At 40.0% G+C, this 19,777-nt stretch overlaps 1 protein-coding gene across 1 annotated transcript in view; it reads left to right on the top strand.

The window, feature by feature from the left end:
* Positions 1-1,818: 1,818 nt before the first annotated feature.
* Positions 1,819-19,777, top strand: part of myo7ab (myosin VIIAb) — a gene marked incomplete at its 3' end in the record, with an annotated part of 32,561 nt that continues 14,602 nt past the window's right edge. Inside the window, exons 1-26 of the mRNA XM_079233086.1 lie at positions 1,819-1,944; positions 4,030-4,214; positions 4,877-4,998; positions 5,323-5,465; positions 5,598-5,711; positions 6,297-6,450; positions 6,589-6,665; positions 6,882-7,001; positions 7,306-7,448; positions 7,629-7,839; positions 8,036-8,171; positions 8,860-8,966; positions 9,218-9,259; positions 10,696-10,833; positions 11,105-11,263; positions 12,698-12,790; positions 13,516-13,610; positions 14,251-14,335; positions 14,455-14,673; positions 15,669-15,986; positions 16,388-16,597; positions 16,696-16,872; positions 16,984-17,073; positions 17,810-17,937; positions 18,281-18,407; positions 19,018-19,137. Coding sequence (XP_079089212.1) covers positions 1,834-1,944; positions 4,030-4,214; positions 4,877-4,998; positions 5,323-5,465; positions 5,598-5,711; positions 6,297-6,450; positions 6,589-6,665; positions 6,882-7,001; positions 7,306-7,448; positions 7,629-7,839; positions 8,036-8,171; positions 8,860-8,966; positions 9,218-9,259; positions 10,696-10,833; positions 11,105-11,263; positions 12,698-12,790; positions 13,516-13,610; positions 14,251-14,335; positions 14,455-14,673; positions 15,669-15,986; positions 16,388-16,597; positions 16,696-16,872; positions 16,984-17,073; positions 17,810-17,937; positions 18,281-18,407; positions 19,018-19,137 — 3,624 coding nt within the window. The 5' untranslated portion in view covers positions 1,819-1,833. The remainder of the gene's footprint in view (positions 1,945-4,029; positions 4,215-4,876; positions 4,999-5,322; positions 5,466-5,597; positions 5,712-6,296; positions 6,451-6,588; positions 6,666-6,881; positions 7,002-7,305; positions 7,449-7,628; positions 7,840-8,035; positions 8,172-8,859; positions 8,967-9,217; positions 9,260-10,695; positions 10,834-11,104; positions 11,264-12,697; positions 12,791-13,515; positions 13,611-14,250; positions 14,336-14,454; positions 14,674-15,668; positions 15,987-16,387; positions 16,598-16,695; positions 16,873-16,983; positions 17,074-17,809; positions 17,938-18,280; positions 18,408-19,017; positions 19,138-19,777) is intronic.

Below are 19,777 nucleotides of genomic sequence, written 5' to 3'. Positions count from 1 at the left end.
CCCGTGGGAGCCTTGGTCAAACTGTGCGACTCTGGACAGATCCAGGTTCTGGATGATGAAGGGAGGGTAAGTCAACACATTGACTGTTGTATACTCCAGAATGGATATGATGACTGTTTGTTCACATGTTGATTGTAGTTTTTGAATCAGGAAAGTATCACAGCAATAGTTTATGAGGCTAGTTTATTCCTGAAGGACAATCCTTTAGATTTTTTTTCAACTTATTTTCGTAGCTTTGCTCATCATCTCTATCAGTAATAATAACATTATACCATTAAGTTAATTGCTGAGATGGAGAAGTGTGGCATTATGACTGAAAAGAAGTAGCGAGAAACACTATCAGACGGGTTGTAAACAATAGCAAATGGTAAATTTGTTCCTGAAACTGTTTGTTCTAAACTATTTTTATTTATAAATCTATTTTTAAAACCAGTCCATAAGTCCCAAAATATTGATCCTGGAGTTCCATTGAATTAAAGAGTAATACGACTGTGTTTATAGACTCGATTCAAGTATTCTTAATGAGCGACTGTATTCCATCCATCCATTATCCGAACCGCCTACCCTGTTTAGGGTTGCAGGGCGCTGGAGCCGCTCCCAGCTGTCATTGGGCGAAGGCAGGGTACAGCCTGGACAAGTCGGTAGTCTATCGCAGCGACTGTATTGTTATATCTTACATATAGATATATATTACATATCTGGTAGACAAAAAAATGGCTTTTTAAAGAATAGAGCTTGATTTGAATATATGTATTCTTTATGTACTCTGTTCATGCTAGAAAATACAAGAAGAGAGGCCTACTTTTAGTTATTTCATAGATTTTCAGAAAACTCTTGATTGCATAAATCAAGACCGTCCCAACCTGTCAATGAAGCATTTCACAACACATCGTACCTGTAATGATGAGAAACAGGACTGGACAATGATCATTTATCGTCTTTCAATTGTATCATATCGTGACTAAATAATATATTGTGATACACAATTACGTTGTCTAAATTGATGATAACGAGCACATACGAACTGGAATGTCTCAGAAAGTTTACAACAGACAGTTTGGTGAACAATTTTACCATCTGCCTTTGTTTTCTCTTCCTAATAAGTTTTGCTAACGAGTTGGATTGTTTTCAATCCATTTTATCGTCTAAATGCAGTTTTTTTAAATTGTATATATCGTATGCCTTCTTGATTTTAAGCGGTGTGAACTTGTTCAACAAATATACAGTTGCCCTACATTTATCTCAGAATTTCATTCATTTCTTTGAAGAAAACGCAATAAAATTGCTCTTTTTAACGTTTGGATTATTATAATTTATTTGAGATATAAACAGGACAAGGGCCTTCTCTGCTAAACAGCCTCGTCCTGCATTAGAAAAGCACACAGTTACAACAACCAAAGAAACTAATAGAACAATGGTGTCAGGAAGAAGAAAACAATGAACATGTCAAAAAAGAAGCCGATTAAGTAGGTATGACTGTTAAAAATAAAAACAATACATGATTAAAATCCATAATACAGGCAGCTAATTCTATTAAAAGTTCCTAAAAATAACAGCAAAACCCAACTCTGATGCAATAATCACAGGAAATAATCTGCTCAAAATGTATCCAAATCGTTTTACACAAACTTCCTGCAGTTACTGTGTTCACTCTTTTAGTTTATTTGTCAGTTTATCAGTTGTTCCGTACTATTACTGATCTGCAATGACAAAAATATGAAATATCCAGTCACTTAGTCAGGGGTCAACAGTTTACTCAACGATTATCTTATCTTCTTTCTTCTCGCGCAGGAACACTGGATTTCCCCTCAGAATGCCACCAACATCAAGCCCATGCACCCGACCTCCGTCCACGGGGTGGAGGACATGATCCGCCTGGGCGACCTCAACGAAGCCGGCATCCTCCGCAACCTGCTCATCCGCTACAATGAGCGCGTCATCTATGTCAGTACCCCTCTGTTTGTTGCACTCACTGCAGCTCTGAAAGAGTGAACTGATGTTAACAGTCAGAGAGCTTCTTTTCACTCACTTCACTTGGAGGGAGTAACATGGGAGGTAACATGGAACTTGGCCACATGCCCAGTGAAGTTCTTATTCAGGTTAAGCTGTTTACTTGTACCTTCGATACCCTGCAGATGAGTTTACTTGTTGCTATAAATAAAGCAATTAACAGAACGTCCCCACTTCGCTCTTTGACCGAGAACCATTGGTTTACTTATGAAAGGTGATAGAAAGAACCGCATTACTTTTACCAAATAAAAACAAACCGCTGACCTTGTCTTGTAATTGTTTTAGATGTTCTACATGCATTAATCCCAAATCAGGTTACTTTGGTAACAGGAGGAGGATTCTCTCTTCTTTTTACCCAAACTGAGCTGATCTGTAGCCCCGCTGCTCCTGGTCACACCTGTTGAGGGGCTTTACTATTAGACCAAACAGGCTAACCAAATAGGGTTACGATGGATGTATTGTCTGTTAGACCCAAGAGAGTTGAGCTCCTAAAAAACTTTAAATTTGTTGTGTATTCTTTTTGAGAGTGCGTCTCAGGTAGTTCTATAATAGCTTCTGGTTGTTTTGTTCTCTCTCTCCATGTAGACAAATTGTGGTGGAAGGGTGAGTATGAAGTTAAAATAGAAAAAGAGCTAACTGCTAACGCTTCTGCTATGCCACATCCCCCTAACATATTTTCTTCTCCATATTTGCTTTATTTAACATGTAACTGCTGTAAATGTGGGTGGTGAGAGGAGCTTATGGATGTGATTTTTTTTATTTTACTCTAATTATCTCAAGAACATGAAGTTTATTTTTGTAGCACATTTTATACACCGAGGTGCTTCAACAGGCTTAACACGAGTAAGATCAAGAAATGCAACTTGATAATACATTTTAAATTAAATGTTCAGTTGAGCAAAGTAGTAGAAAACATAAGGTTTTAAATATACAGTTTAAGGTAGTTAAAGCCAGGGAGAGCGATATTTAATTAATTTATTTGCAGCTTTGTGTTGCAAAGAAAGTAAATGACTTTGGGAACCGTTAGCGTAGCACTACCATTTGACAATAAGGGTATACTGCATGATAAACAAACAATTTGATGTATTTCGTCTTAAACCAGTGAGAGATTTATAGACAAGCGAGCTATAATCTTAATTTTAACCTGGGTAAAGGTTTAATTCATGGCTTCTCTTGGTTTCATGTGGTACAATGCAACCATTTGCTTGTTTTTTATTAATGACTGACTTTAATTCTTGCTTGTGTACTCACTCAATTTTGTGCCGTCTTATAAAGCATTTTTAAACAAATTTGCATGACTATATCCATGATAATGAATCGCTTTTAGAAAGTTTAAATTTGCTACAAGAATTACCGTTTCATGTGATTAATGCAATTGACTGAAGGGTGAATTCACAGCTAAACCTACAAAATAAGACAAAAAGATACGTTGCAATCCACAAAGATCAGTGCTAATAGCAGTGAAATGATTAGTGTCTTCAGAGAGTTGGGGTTAACTGAAGCACATTGTTTAGGATCATCCCGCCAAACCTTTCCTCTACTAGAAATCAATGTCATCTTCATTTAATAAGTAATTTATCGCTTGCTATTGTCCCTAATATTGCTTATGTTTTTTGTTTTTTTTTATCGCATTGAAAATAACTTTGTGCTTATGGCTAAGTGCTCTATAAATAAGAAATATTATTATCAGTTATCATTAATACGGTGTCTCTCTGTCACTTTTTAAATTCCTTCTGTGAAGTTTCAAAACATGCCTCTGCACCTCATCGGTCAGCACCTGTAGCTCCCCTTCCGATCATTTTTTTTTTCTCTCTGCCATTGTTCTGCCGACTGTGTTCTTGGCACAAAGGTAACATGCTTTGCCACGTGGATACTTGCAATCAGACGCAAAAAAATGCAAAAATTGCATCTAGCTGCAAAACATTCATGGTGCTATCAGTGGCCACAATCAATTCTTTGAGAATTTGCTTGTGAGTTCCTTGACTTTGTAAAAGTATGAGTATTTTTGGATTTCCACAGACGTATACTGGCTCAATCCTGGTAGCAGTCAATCCCTACCAGCTGCTCCCCATCTACACTCCAGACCAGATCCGCCTCTACACCAATAAGAAGATCGGCGAGATGCCACCGCACATATTCGCCATAGCAGACAACTGTTACTTTAACATGCAGCGGAACAACAAGGACCAGTGTTGCATCATCAGGTGTGTGAACTGAAGAACAGGTAGTTAAGAGGGGCTCAAAGAGAAGCACATATACGACATTCATACACAAGTAAAACAACATAAGTATTCACAGGTAAAAATGCTGTTTAAAAACAACATCAAACATAAAAATATACGTTTAGTTTCCTTGATAAAACAATTTGATATTTCTTTGACCACAAAGAGTCTTGTGATTGATAGTCAACTAATAACCTAGCTTGATTTATTTGTACGCTAAATACAGTATAAAGTTACAGCCAGCAGCAAACTGCCCGCCCCCCAAAGGAAACAAAATGCACCACCCAGCATCTCGAAAGCTTATTAATTAACTTATTAGTGCTAGTTGCCTGGCAACTTGGTCCCAGCCAAGAAATAGTCAGACTCATAACCACCCCTAAAATAGCGATTTGTTGTTTCTTTCACTTAAGTTTATGAAACAAAATACAACATTTTTATTAGTGGGCTTCACAGATGCTGGTAGGTAGTTGTTGTTTTTAAGTTGCTGTCGTTGGCTTCATATTTTTCGTAAAGGTATTCGAGAGGTTTCGATCTACTAATCTAGCTCTCTACAAGAAAGCAAACCAGTGCATTGAATCTTAAATTTCGGGCGAGACAGAGTGTGTCTGCGTTGTACGAGTGTAACGGTCCTCTTTGCGTCACAGCGGGGAGTCTGGAGCCGGGAAGACGGAGAGCACAAAGCTGATTCTACAGTTCCTCGCTGCCATCAGTGGACAACACTCCTGGATAGAGCAGCAAGTCCTGGAGGCCACGCCCATCCTCGAGGGTCAGATAGCCGTTCTGTTTTACACTCAAATGTAAATTTGCATACATGTCTTATCTAGCTGTTCTGGAGCTTGATGATCTTCAGCAGCAGGTGGAGTTTGCACAGTTTGCATAGATTTGTAAATATTTTCCCTTTTTAAGAATGAACTTTGAACTTCAGATGTTAAATCAAATCCGTTTTTGCTGCTTGATTCCTCTGCAGTTTTACTAACCGCCAAGCTACATCAGCACAGCTGTATAGATGTCACTGTTACCCAGCTCTGTCTATGTTTCTGTGCTTTTCCCCCATCACCTAACTCACCGTATGATTTGTCAATCCATTCAGCCTTCGGCAACGCCAAGACCATTCGTAACGACAACTCCAGTCGCTTCGGGAAGTATGTAGATATCCATTTCAACAAACGAGGGGCAATTGAAGGAGCCAAGATAGAGCAGTACCTGCTGGAGAAGTCTCGTGTGTGTCGACAGGTGAGACACCAGATCGAAGTTTCAGATCAAACACATCCTCAGTGTCAATAAAGGAAAACAGTCGTAACTTCAGGTCTTTTCAGTGAGGTTTTGTCTACTTTTCTGACTCTCTCCCTCCCTCTTCTCCTCCAGGCTCCAGATGAGAGGAACTACCATGTTTTTTACTGCATGCTGAAGGGGATGGCTCCGGAGATGAAGGCCAAGCTGGGCCTGGGCCTCGCCTCCGACTACTCCTACCTCACCATGGTGAGTCTATGGCTAAGTGAGAGACCATTCATTCTGCATGTCTTTGCACTGACACAAATATATACGGTTTTATTACTACACACATGCATACATTACACAACACATGTGCAAAATACATATGCATCTGATCAATACTGACCAAATAGCATGGTAACACAATGTGTACTTTATTGTAAATAGTGAATATACTGGTGAACATCATATCTTACTCGTGGGCACCAGGCCCAGAACTGCAAAAGGCCTCACCACCTCCTACATAGGAGCAAGATACACTTAGTTAACACACTCCTTTTAGAATTAAATTAGGAAGAGAGGAGACAAACTTTCTTTACATTTTAAAATGTATTTAATTGAATAATATTTACTGCCGAAAACAATTTTAAATGAACAAATGAATAGATAAATTACATAGAATGCTTCAGGGATGAGCTGGCAAATGAACATTAGTCATATGAACATTAAAAGAGAGCAATAGCACACATCCAAACTAACTAATAAACCAACTCGCTGTTCAACAAGCCACTCCACTACTTTATCCAATAAAGAAAACAGAACATAAAGATCTCTGTGTCTTTTCCCTTCCAGGGTAACTGTACGGCGTGTGACGGTCGAGACGACCTGAGTGATTACTCCAGCATCCTGTCGGCCATGAAGGTCCTCATGTTCACAGAGACGGAGAACTGGGAGATCTCCAAACTGCTGGCTGCCATCCTGCACATGGGCAACCTGCGCTTTGAGGGTAAGACGAGCGAAGTGAGGGAGATGATGTGTCGGATTGCATAATATTGACAGTTGTTTCTAATATTGTGTCACATAGTAAATACATAATGCACTGTGAGCTGTGATGAAAGCAATTACCTTTTTTTGTTTTCCTCAGCTCGTACGTATGACAACCTGGACGCCAGTGTGGTTGTGAGATCTCCCGACTTGATTACTGCTGCTTCACTCATGGAGGTGTGTGTGTGTCTCTGTGTCTGTGTGTCTGTTTCTGTCTCTGTGTGTGTGTATTACAAACAATATTCAGATCCTTTACTTAAGTAACAGTACTAATAACACACTCTGGAAATACTTTGTTGCAAGTAAAGGTCCTGCATTGAAAAGATGACTAAAGGAAAAGTATGTACTCAGTAAAATGTAGTATTAGGTGTTAACTGTTGCACTCTGCTGTAGGTGGACCCGAAGGACGTGATGGTGTGTTTGACCACACGCACCCTGATCACTCGTGGTGAAAGTGTCGCCACGCCTCTCAGTGTGGATCAAGGCCTGGATGTCAGGGACGCCTTTGTCAAGGTACCAATCTTCTACTAAGAAATACTGAAATCCCAGATCTGAAATGACCGAAATCCATCTAACTTTGGCAAAAAACTTCATGCAGGAACCCATGACTCATAGTAAGACGCTTATTGAGAAAAAAGCTTTTCGTGGCCTTTGAAGAAGCAGCTGAAATTCTTATTTATTGCTGACATCCGGTGGTTAAACATCTCACCTTGCTCCAGTGATGTGAATTTGTAAAATATATACACATCATAATGAAAATTCCATAAAACAAAATAAAAGATGTGTTTTCCTACTGACCATGTGTTACATCTTCAAGGGGATCTACGGCCGGCTGTTTATCTTGATTGTGGATAAGATCAATGCTGCCATATACAGACCGCCATCCTGCGAGAGCAACATCGTGCGCAGGTCGATCGGGTTGCTGGACATCTTTGGTTTTGAGAACTTCGTAATCAACAGGTGCTACATACTTGGTCACTTGATTAGAAACCATCATTATTTGTCCATTCATCTGACATAAGAAAATCTATTTTGAACTCTATTTTGTGGCGTCAAAACACTTTGTTTCCACCCGTTTAATGCTGTACTTTCTCCCCTCCTACTCCCTGCTCTCTCTCCTCTGATTTGCCTTCCCTGCAGTTTCGAACAGCTGTGCATCAACTTTGCCAACGAGAACCTGCAGCAGTTCTTTGTTCGCCACGTCTTCAAACTGGAGCAAGAGGAGTACAACCTGGAGGACATCAGCTGGCAGCACATTGAGTTCACAGACAACCAGGACGCGCTGGACATGATTGCCAACAAACCCATGAACATCATCTCCCTCATTGACGAAGAGAGCAAGTTCCCAAAGGTACAATGCAAGGGAGAGCTACACCAGTCTATAAATTCAGTGATATATTGATTTTCTGGGCCTTTTACAAGATTATTATGATCAATAATATTATGATTATGTCACCCACATGTGTAGACACAATTCAATGTCAGAAGTCGACAGATTTATCCTGCTTTTCTCTATAGCTGATGCCTGGTTCTTTGTCTTTCGTCAGGGAACTGATGCCACAATGCTCTACAAGCTCAACTCACAGCACAAGCTCAACTCCAACTACGTTCCACCTAAAAACATCTATGCATCCCAGTTTGGTATCCAACACTTTGCTGGAGTGGTGCATTATGAGACCAGAGGTGCGTTCTGTTTGATCCATTTTGCAGCATTATGTCATGTTTTATGTTTTTTTTGTGCTCCTTCTTGTCTCGGTCATTTGTGATGGGTTATGTTGCAATTTGAGAGGATTCTGGTAAAATTAAAGCTCAGATGGGATGAGAGAAGCAGAACTATCCAAAAGAAACATTACTCAGCTGTATTTAAGTACAAATGTTTAGGTATTGTACTTGATTCTTTTCCTTTCTTGCCACTTTATACATTAATATTGTTCTCAATTGAAGAAAAAAAAACTATTTTGATAATTGTTTCAGTAATTTTTTATGCAAACACATTTCATGGTTCCAGCTTCACAAATGTGATGATCTGCTGTTTTTCCTTTTTAATAAAGTTACTAATTGTAATGTATTAGTAATAATGTTAAGGGTTTGGATTAATGGAGAAAATACTCACCAGATGAATCCATAATGAAAATAATCATTAGTTTATAGTTTAAAATGAGCCCCATCTCAACCATCTACGACTGTAAGATCCTACTTTTACATTAATGGACGGGTAACCATAATCTAATGAAATAATAGAGTTTTTATACCTTTAATACTTCAAGTTTATCTTCCTGATAATACTTCAGCATGTGGAAATATAGTAGTAAAGGTATAAAATATGGAAATATAGTATTTAAGGGTAACGGATTACCTTTTCTCCCTCCAGGCTTCCTTGAGAAAAACCGAGACAGCCTCCACACCGACATCATCCAGCTCGTCCACTCGTCCAAGAACAAGTTCATCAAGCAGATCTTCCAGGCTGATGTGGCCATGGTGAGACTGACAAATACTGTAACACCACTAAAATTTGCCTGCATGAATACTTGTAATGGTGGACTAATATTTTTCACCTCCTTTTTGACTTTTGTCATGACTTTAAAGGCGTTTGCTGTCTTCAAGTGATAATGACATTCTTCCCTTTAGCGTTTTTCTCCTCACAGTGTCGGCTTTTAACTAATGGCACACCTCCTCCTCTCTTTCTGCTGTCTCTTCTCTGTGTCCTCCTTCTTCTCCTCTCACATCAGTTTCTGTGTGGCTATCAGCAGCCCAGCACCCCTACTCCCAAGGTAATCAACGGCCTTTAGCGATACGTGGTCACTCAAAAACCCTGTGTGTATGTTCATGTGAACTGAATAGAAACCCATGAAAGTGCCTTCCTTCCCTCAACTCTTCTTTTTATCCGACAGATCTGCAGTTTGTTGTAGCAGAAACCAGAGAGAAAAGAGTTTATTTGATTAAAATAATAAAACGTAGCATTAAGTTAATGAGGAAATAACCAACAAACTCTCTGACACACACACACACACAGTTATCAGTCATCAATCATTTGAGAAAGCAGTTATTACGTTTTGACACAACAATCAGAGAGACTTCCATCAAACTGACGGGCTTTTCAAACTTCCGGTGTTTTCTGTTTGGCTTTGCTGGAGCTTTGAACCACAGTGAAGACAGCTGTCTGAGATTTTGTCTTGTTTTCTGTTTCATTCGTTTGTTGTGTTCAGTAGTAACAATGTGTGTGAGCACCCCGTGTTTACATTGTGTACCACTGTGTGTTTAAAATGTGTCTAGTGTTTATTCACATGCTGCAACCCATTAACAAAATGTCACATAAATGAAATCTAGATTGTCTCTAAAAGGGCAACAATAGTCAAATTTAAAGGAGTTAAAAAATCAAATGAAATGCATGCTACCTAGTGCCATTGACAGGCCAGTGAGACTTTATTTGTAATGTTTAGTCAAATAAAATAGCAAACAGGGTAATTAAGGAGGAACTAATTATTAGAAATTAATTCAGTCGAGGAACGGGTGTGAAGGAATCACTCAGAAACTAGTCAGACAGCTTTGAACTGATTTGATTTGAGAGGTTAAAGGTCAAGGTCCCTGTGACCTCACATGCATCCCATTCTCATGAACACTATATCTCCTTCGAACGAATGTATTCACATTTGTCCGTAAACATCTACTTGGACTCAAAGGTCACTGTGACATTTTTGCCCTAAAGTCAATAATTCATGTGCTAATTCTAATAATTTCACACAAATGCCTAATATGATAAAAAAATTATGAAGCAGTGACAGTTTGGACAGACACGGATGTAAACTACAACTAGACTTGTTGACGTGAGCCTACAACTGTGCATTGTGCAAATATGCGTAGATTCATCTATATATAAATCATAAAATAAATGTGTGAATCCTGTGTGCATTCATTCATATTGAGCCCGAACTGACAAAACAGATTTTGTAAAAAATCTCTGCTATTGGAGAAAATTTGGTAGAAAAAGAAAAAAAGTTCAATCAATTGTTGTCTCATAAAGATACATTTTAGTGGCATGATGGAGGTTGAAAAATACATATAATATCCTAATTATATCCAAGGATATTATGTCGACCAAGTGTCTTTTGGGGTTGGTAGTGTATCAGAATGTTGATATCTGGCTGTAGACACTGGTTCATCTGGATTGGTGAAACACAGTTTCATGTATCTCTTTGTGTGTTTGCAGGGTGCTGAGACGAGGAAACGCTCTCCAACTCTGAGCAGTCAGTTCAAACGTTCCCTGGAAATGCTGATGAGGACGCTCAGCGTGTGTCAGCCATTCTTCATCCGCTGTATCAAACCGAACGAGCTCAAAAAACCCATGGTGAGCATGTACAAGACAAAATACTGGACTCTCCCTGTTTTTAAGCCCAGGTTCAAGTTTGTGTTGTTGTTGCGTACCTAACATTTCCAATATTACCCACTAGGCAATATATGATAAAGCCCCAGAGTACATTTCTAAATTGTTGAATATGGATTTGAAAAAGGGAAGCTGCCTTTCTGCACCTTTTAAAGCAAATTAATACAATGTACAACAAAAATTAGTTGAATTGTTTGTTATTGTTGTTTTATCTGTTTCTCTGTCTTTTTTGCAGTTATTTGATAGAGAGCTGTGTATTCGTCAGCTGCGATACTCCGGCATGATGGAGACCATCAGAATACGGCGGGCCGGCTACCCCATCCGATACACCTTTGGGGAGTTTGTGGACCGTTACCGAGTCCTCATGCCTGGCGTCAAACCTGCTCACAAACAGGTCAGCAACACAACTACTGTCACATGTTACACCTGGGCCCTGTTTCTCGTACCTGGCTAAACAAAGTCAAGCAAATGTCCTAATCTCCATCTTAAATTAGCCAGATGATTGACATCAGGCTATCTGTGTTTCTTCACGGCTGATCCGTGCTGAAACGTCTCGTTAATTCTAGCCAGACGTCAGTCATCTGGATAAATGCGCGCGCCCGCTACTCTTCAGAAGGGATAATAATCGAGCACTGACACCACAATTTTCTAACAGTACAATGGCAAATAAACTCAGAGGAACCTCTGTTTATTCCTCTGCTGAGAAGCAGGAGATGATCATGAAGGCATATGAGGAAGTCAATACCTTAATCATTCACAGCAAGCGCGTTGCGAATATTCCAACGTGTTTGCTGTGGACGCAGCTTAACAGCGCCCCCGCTGAGAGACATAAGCGTCGCAAATATATCAGACAAGTTAAATGCGTCAGTGTTAGGAAAATGTATTGGCAAATTTTAAGTGCTTCATCACCCAAATCAATCAGACTATATTTACGAATAAATATATACTTATGAGGATATATGTACTGTATGTGCGTATGTATCATGTACTATGTGTATATACATGTATGTGTAGATTACCATATAACTAGGAGTTTGAATATGTGTATGGGCGGATCAGTATGTATGTATTATTCATAATCAGAAATTCAATCAATTGAAGCAGTGAAAATAAATTGTGTGTGATTCTCTGTATTCTTATCACGATCACCTTAATCATGTTCTACAATAATGATATGTATGGTGTACTAATAGCACTGTCATATAATTATGAGGGGTTTCAACACGTCCATAAGTTTCTTAAGAGCTAAATAAACTTAAGAACAGCGCGTCATGCAGCGGCTGATAGTCTGTGTCTGTGAGACGGGCGATCAGCTTCACCTGTGGTGATCAATGTCCACGGCTCGAGGAGCTCTCGTAAATACATGATTCGTTGTCGGCAAAATCTATATCGCCGCGTACAGGAAGTCATGATAATGTAAAGGATGGATCCTGGCGATCTGGAAGAACTCTCTCCCTATAAAACTAATAGAACTAATATTGCTCCTTCATCAATGAGGAAGTGAGTTGCCTTTTCTGTCCGGTGGGAGTGGCCACCTTATCCAGTAAAGTTCAGTAAGCCTGCCTGGGAGCAGGTTTACATTTGTGGCTGTGTTGCTATGGTGATTTATCTAAGCTTGCTTCGAGAAACCGAAAAGCCTGACCTACGTCATCTTTTAGCCCGCTAACTCAGTAAGCCAGGTACGAAAAACAGGGCCCTGTTTGATACATATCTATAGTAGAATAGCTGTGCTGATGATACTGTTTCTATGGAGCCCTTCATCAGAATCTTTAAAACTGTCTTTCTGGTCCAGGAGTAGTCACTTTGACGTTGTTCTCTCTCCCTCCAGGACGACTTACGAGGAACGTGCCAGAAGATCGTCTTGGCCCGGCTGGGGAAACATGATGACTGGCAGATTGGAAAGACCAAGATTTTCCTCAAGGTTATTGTTTTTGTGTGTGTGTGTGTGTGTGTGTGTGTGTGTGTGTGTGTGTGTGTGTGTGTGTGTGTGTGTGTGTGTGTGTGTGTGTGTGTGTGTGTGAAGGTTGTGACGGCTTAAGTTGTCTAAGGTGCTACTGCACCATTGTGTCTTTCATTGAAATCCGACTTTGTAAAGTGTACTTATTAACGATCTAGTGAAACGTTACGGCCGCACGCGAAAGTGACGGTGAGGTTACGGGGTTTATGTAATTACATAAACTTAACAGTAAGTTTAATTATTTCTGTTCGGATAGAACTCTTCCCACAAGGCGTTACTGTATTTCAGCAATTTAAATGAAGTTAATCAACGTTCTGGTTCTGGAGATTCTTTAGGAAACGTCACTTAACTTATATTCCTCTTTCCTTGTCCGATAATGGGTAAAAATGTACCCATTTTTTGCAAGTGGGGTTGCATGAGGTACTTATCCAGAGTCAGTGTTTTACCGACAGTAGATGGCGGTTGGCACACACCATGGGGTACCAGCAAGGGAGCGAAGCATTACACTGCTGTGGACGAGGGCAGCAGCAGAACGTATTCAAGCCACCAAAATTATTAATATCAGTTTAACTGTACGCTATATTTAGACCCTTCCCATTTCAGTTCACTTACTAAGCCAATTTGTTAGTAAATTGGACCTGATGGTCTGAGGCCGTTCTCTTTATTTGTCTCTGCTTGTCTCTTGTCAGGACCACCATGACATGCAGCTGGAGATCGAGAGGGACAAGGGCATAACTGACAAGGTCATCCTCATCCAGAAGGCTGTGCGTGGACTTATAGACAGGTGAATGTCTCTCTAGGACAGAGCTTGATACACTACTACAAAAAAAAGAATAAATATACATAGCACTCATTGTTCAGATTTTTTTTTACCATTTATTCTGGATTAATATTAGCGCTGCTTTAATGTGTATGTTGCATTTCTTCTGCTTTAAGTATTTTTGGTTGTGCTAATTTGAACTCCTTAATTTCCTCTTGGGTAGTTTAATCTACAGTAATGAATCATATTCTGTTAGATCATCATGTGTTTGTAGCATCACTGTCCTGTGAGAACCATGTATCTCTAAAAGGTCGACTTTTCATGGGCTCAGAAAAACTGCTGTTTTCAGCTTCTTGACAATACATTTTCCAGCTGATGCAACAGGCCTTATAAGTAGTTTATTTCGCTTAAGAAGTAGAATAAAGGAACACTTCAACCTTTAACATCAACACATTTGGAGATACTTTATTTACTGAACAGTTTGGGGCCAAAAGTACAATATTTACATAGATATTGCAAAGTAGTTATATATAGTATAGTAGTATATAAGTGCATAAAATGAGAATACTCAAGTGAAGAACAAGTACCTCAAAGTACAGTACTTGTACTTAGTAACAGTCTACCACTGTCTGGTTTAAAATCTGCTCTTCGTCTCCTCTTCTAGGAACCACTTCCTCAGACTGAGGAGCGCTGTGACTTTTATCCAGAAGGTGTGGAGGGGTTTTCTATGCAGGAAGAAATACCACATTGTGAGTCCTTTACACCTTCAATGTGTAGTTTTTTAGTTTTTCATGGGATACAAAATGATCTGTCTGTCCAATTCACGCTAATATCCTCTCCACCTTTTAAACACTTCCCTCTCTTACAGATGCAGTCTGGCTTCTTGCGCCTCCAGGCCGTCTTCAGGTCAAGGAAGCACTTCAGAAGCTACCGGACGACTCGCCTCCGCGTCACTCTCATCCAAGCCCGTTGCCGCGGCTTCCTCATCCGGCAGACATTTTGGCGGCGTCTTCGTGCCGTGTTGACGCTTCAGGCCTACACCAGGGGCATGATAGCCAGACGCCTCTGCCAGAGGCTCAGGGCAGAGGTAAAAAGTCATTATATTTACTATTGCTACTTATATCATGTCGTTAACTTGCCAGAAAGAGAGGGCCGTGTGTGTTGAGGGCAGACATGAGGAATAACGAAGCAGAAAGAAATCACACATTTGATTGGGCTAAAAGAGACTTTATTATATTTGTTAATGTAATATGAGGTACTGATTAGGCCGTAAAAAGACTGCTTAACAATCATTGTGTATTTTGGGAAATTTCCTAATGTCTAAGTTCAGACCCTTCCTACTTTTACATATCTATAAACGTGGCCAATAACGGTGCAAAGCGAGCATAAGTATCAGATTGTCTCCTTGATTCCACTGTCAGACAATCTGAAATGCGCTTTGTTTGACACAAACTGAAACTAACTTATGTTAAAGTCATCTATGTGGTTTTGTCCTGAAATATGTCACCGTAAAACCTTCTTTTATATATTGTTTTCTAAAGTAGTTAGTTTAAACCTGGTTGCATGTCATTGCATGGTGTCTGTTTGTGTAATATGGAAACGTCTGTGAGAATATTACTTTGCTTTTCTGACATTCTTGCAAATTACTTTCTCTATTCCTGTTCTGAAAGATAATGTTGAATAAATTATTTGTTTTGCAAACGTTTGTTTAATCTCAGTTTGTTATCAGCTTGTTGAGATATAAATATATATATATAAATATATATATATATATTCGGAATAACTATCAAATAATATTCCTTAGCAACTCTGCAGTTCCAGTGACCCGACAAGGAAGAAGTTAAGTGGATGGACGCCCCTTTAAATAACCTGAATAGAGATTAAACAATTAACGTTGATTGCGTTCAGCTTTTAAGAATAATTAATATTCTTTCTAGTCAGTCATCTGTTTACACCTAATGTTTCCCTTCAGTTCCTCTGCTCTAGTTTTAAACAGACAAGTAGTCACACAAAAATGCAAATCAGAATAACCCCCAACCTGCCTGTGTGAACCCTTTTCCCCTCTGTTTCCTCCCCTCACAGCTGCAGCATCGCCAGGAAGCGGAGCACCAGTGCCTGGCCGAGGAGGAGCAGCTGCGTTACCAGATGACAGCTCGGCGGGCCAAGGCAGAGGCGGAGAGGAAACACCAGGAGAGGCTCGTCCAACTGACCCAGCAGCAGGAGGAGAGGGACCGGGACGAAAAGGAGGAGTCGAGAAGGAAGAAGGAGCTTCTGGAGCAGATGGAGAGGGAGAAGGAGCAGCCCGTGGATCACTCCGACATGGTCGACCGCATGTTCGGCTTCCTCGGGAGCACCGGGCCGCTGCCCAACCAGGACGGACGGGCACCGGCTGGTTTTGAGGTGTGTGTTCATGGTTTTTGTAGTCCAAATAAAAATGTCTGACGGAACTACTATACAGTATCCTCGAAATAACTGCGTAGAATTTGTGACATTTTTATGACCATTTTATGTAATTGTGGCCACCTTCTCGCTACACAGAGTAGAATATGACAATAACGTAGGCATCAAATATAACAAAAGTATATTAAATGTAGCATTAAAGGAAGCAAACAAAAACGAAAACTATATTATAGTTAAAAGGAGCGTATACAGTTACGTGTATACCCTATATACTGTGTGTGTATGATCAACATGTGCATTATCAGTAAGAAAATTAGTTCAGTGTGACAGTATTTCCATATAAAATAATCCCTTCCACATGTTGACTTATTCCTCTATCTATGTGTGTGTTTTACGCTCAGGATTTGGAGAAAACTCCTTGCGGCGAGGAGGCTGAAGAAGAAGTTCTGGATGAAGCTATGCCGTTACCAGATGAGGAAGATGAGGATTTGTCCGAGTACAAGTTCTCCAAGTTTGCAGCCACGTACTTCCAGGGTGTTTCCACTCACACCTACATCAGACGACCCCTGAAGCAACCTCTGCTTTTTCACGAGGACGAAGGAGACCAGCTGGTGAGAGCAAAAAGCCCTTGTCGCCTCTCGGAGAGTTAAATTGAAGAGCAATAGCACTCACTTCACTGCCGATTTAAACTTCCTGCTCTGTCCTCCAGGCTGCATTAGCGGTGTGGATCACCGTGTTGAGGTTCAACGGGGACTTACCGGAGCCCAAGTGCCAGATGGTCATTAACGACGGCAGCGAAAAGATTCCCGTCATGACGAAGATCTACGAAACGCTCGGCAAGAGGACGTACAAGAGGGAGCTGCAGGAGCTTCAGGTGGAGGGAGAGGTGAGATGAGGAAGGGTTTGCTTCAAATCTTTATTTTTAGACTGCCATACTGACAGTTCAGGTGGTCAACATACAAAATGTCCTCATCAGTCATCGTGTTTGTGTCTACAGAACAGCTCTATAGAAAGCCAGAAGAGGAACAGTGTGAGGCATAAACTCGTGTCGCTCACCCTGAAGAGGAAATCCAAGATCACTGAGGAGGTGAGATTCAAACTAGCAACATAAATTGGTTATATTTGACATGTTTAGCATTCAGTGGGCACTACTTTGAGAATAAATATTTTGATTTAACGTTGCTTGCCTGTTCTCATGAGATCGATTTTTATTTGGGTGAAAAAGAGTTGCGCGTTATGTATATGTCCCATTCTGTATTAACATTTAAAATAGGATATTCTCAAGTGTGTTGATAATGCATTATAGACAAGGCCGTCAGAAAGTGTAACCAATATTTAACTTTGTCCATCAGTTATATGGCGGTTGGCTCTTAATACTACAATACCCATGAACCTCAGATACAGTTACGATAGAAGAATCAGAGCTGTAGGATAACTATCTTTATGTCGCTCTTCTTTAAACTTGAATTTGAGAAGCTATCAACATAACTTTCACATTAAAGCTAATTAGCAGTTCAAGAAATGTCTAGCTCTCAACCTCTCGTGTCAATATCAGGACCTCACGTCCTAATATTAATACGACAGATACAGAGTCAGTACTTCCATCATCATGTGCACAAGTTAAAGCAGCTACGGAGTCTGTGTTATTACCCCCACAACAGGTAAAATTCCTGAGTTACTCAAAAGTTTCTTCCAGTAGAGACAATAGACAACAAGTTTATAGAGTTGATGATGCCTTTAAAAAGTAGTTCATCAAACTGCCCCGTTTCTTCATTTCAACTGTTTCAATTATTGAATTTTTTTTTCTCCAATGTCGGCGGCAGGTCACCAGGCGGTTGACGGAGGGAGACTACGGGCTCCAGGGGAACAGCATGCTGGAGGACCGACCCACCTCGAACCTGGAGAAACTTCATTTTATCATCGGCAACGGCATATTGCGGCCCGCCCTCAGGTGACCTACAAGCAACAGGGTTCGACAAGGAAAACTGATGTGGGGAATGAGAAAAAGACGACATCGGTGCCCCCCCTCCCCGAGTCCACCAGTGTTACAGAAGTCCAATATTAAATTGGATTACTCCTTTAAGGCCGATCTTGTCCTGATGGTGGTGTTAGACATTGAGGCACCATAATAATGTAGAATCATCATTTTGGAAATATAATTTTGTCAATGTTTGTACAGATTTTCAGAGTAATTTTACCAGCAAAATATAGTAAATTGAGCTCTGAATCAACCAATGTACTACATTACAGTGCCTTGGAGCTGGTTTAGTTCAGCTGTTGTTTCTCCGACTCAGGGACGAGATCTACTGTCAGATCTGCAAACAGCTCACTCAGAATCCGTCCAAGAGCAGCCACGCCCGCGGCTGGATCCTGCTGTCTCTCTGCGTGGGCTGCTTTGCACCCTCCGAGAAGTTTGTCAAAGTAAGAAACCTCTAACTCACTTCACAGAGTAGAAATACCACCCGATTCATGGTGATACTGCAGCTCTCAAATACTGCAGTCCAACCATGAACTCCTGAATTTTCAGTTTTGACCCAGCATTGTCTATTGTGAGGTTACGGCCTGCCTAGGGGTACACAGGCCTAACACACATGTAAAGGGAAATTAGCGTTGACAAAGGTGGAACAAGGAAGGGAAACAACAAGGCGGGTGAGATTTGTAGGTGGCAATAAATATAATTTATTGACAGCTTTATCAGGTAAGAAAAAGGTAAATCAACTAAAATGCAAAAGGCCTCAGGATCTCAAAGACCAAAACAACAAACAAAAACCTCCAGACTAGCTAGAACACAAAGTATTTCTTGAAGAGGGGGGCGTAACATGTGGGATTTACTGTTCCTGTTTGTAATTATTGATTAAAACATTCAGGAAATTAAGACAACACAACACTTGAAGAGGCCAGAAATATGTAAAAAAAATAGCCCAAATCCAAATAATTTTCTTCACATTTTGCAATTTACATTTTATGATTGCTTTTATTCCCTCATTTTTCTGACTTTCTTTCTGTCTTCTTTTCTTTCCCCCGTTGTCAGTATTTACGGACATTTTTAATCAATGGTCCCCCTGGTTACGCTCCGTATTGTGAGGAGAGGTTGAGGAGGACGTTTGTCAACCGTACAAGGACCCAGCCGCCATCTTGGTTGGAGTTACAGGTACTGAACATGCTCGCTGCTCCGTGTTTAGGTTGGCTGCTCACGCCGGGATGCTCCGAAAAAGTCCTTAGAAAGCATTGAATTTCCTCAAAAATGTTTTTTTTGCAAAAAACTTTTAATCTCTAATTTGTTTTCCATCTCTTGCTGTTTGTCCATGTCACATTAGTTTTAATATCAGTTTCAGTCAAATATTGTTGTATATACTGCTGGGACTAACAATAAACAATTCAAGACCAAATCGTCCCTACTGGTTTTCCATCTTTCATCTTCAAAATTTGATTCATTCTTTGAGAATTCAAAAAGACATATTCTTTAAAATTTGGAATTAATAGATGTAATTGTAAACCCCAAAGAAAGCAGGCTTTGTATGATTCCACTAAGATTTCATGCTCCTTTCCTCTTCTTGATGGGAGTAGTAGAAACACAAGCTCCCTTGGTTTTCATGTATGTAGGTATGCTTTAATGTGTAGAATAGGCATATGTGAGAAAGTTAACACACATAGTACAGATATCTGTAAATAGTTCTTTCTGTACATCTCTATGAAAAATCTGGAAAAGGTTGCTAAACTTGAAAAAGAAAAGTGACTTTTGAAGGGCATAATAATGAGCCTTTTTGTTATCAATAACATAATGATAACAT

Source organism: Taurulus bubalis (assembly GCF_910589615.1).
Source record: "Taurulus bubalis genome assembly, chromosome: 2".
Lineage (NCBI taxonomy): Eukaryota > Metazoa > Chordata > Actinopteri > Perciformes > Cottidae > Taurulus > Taurulus bubalis.
Note: the sequence above shows the minus strand (reverse complement) of the source record. Positions and strands in the feature narration are given on the sequence as shown.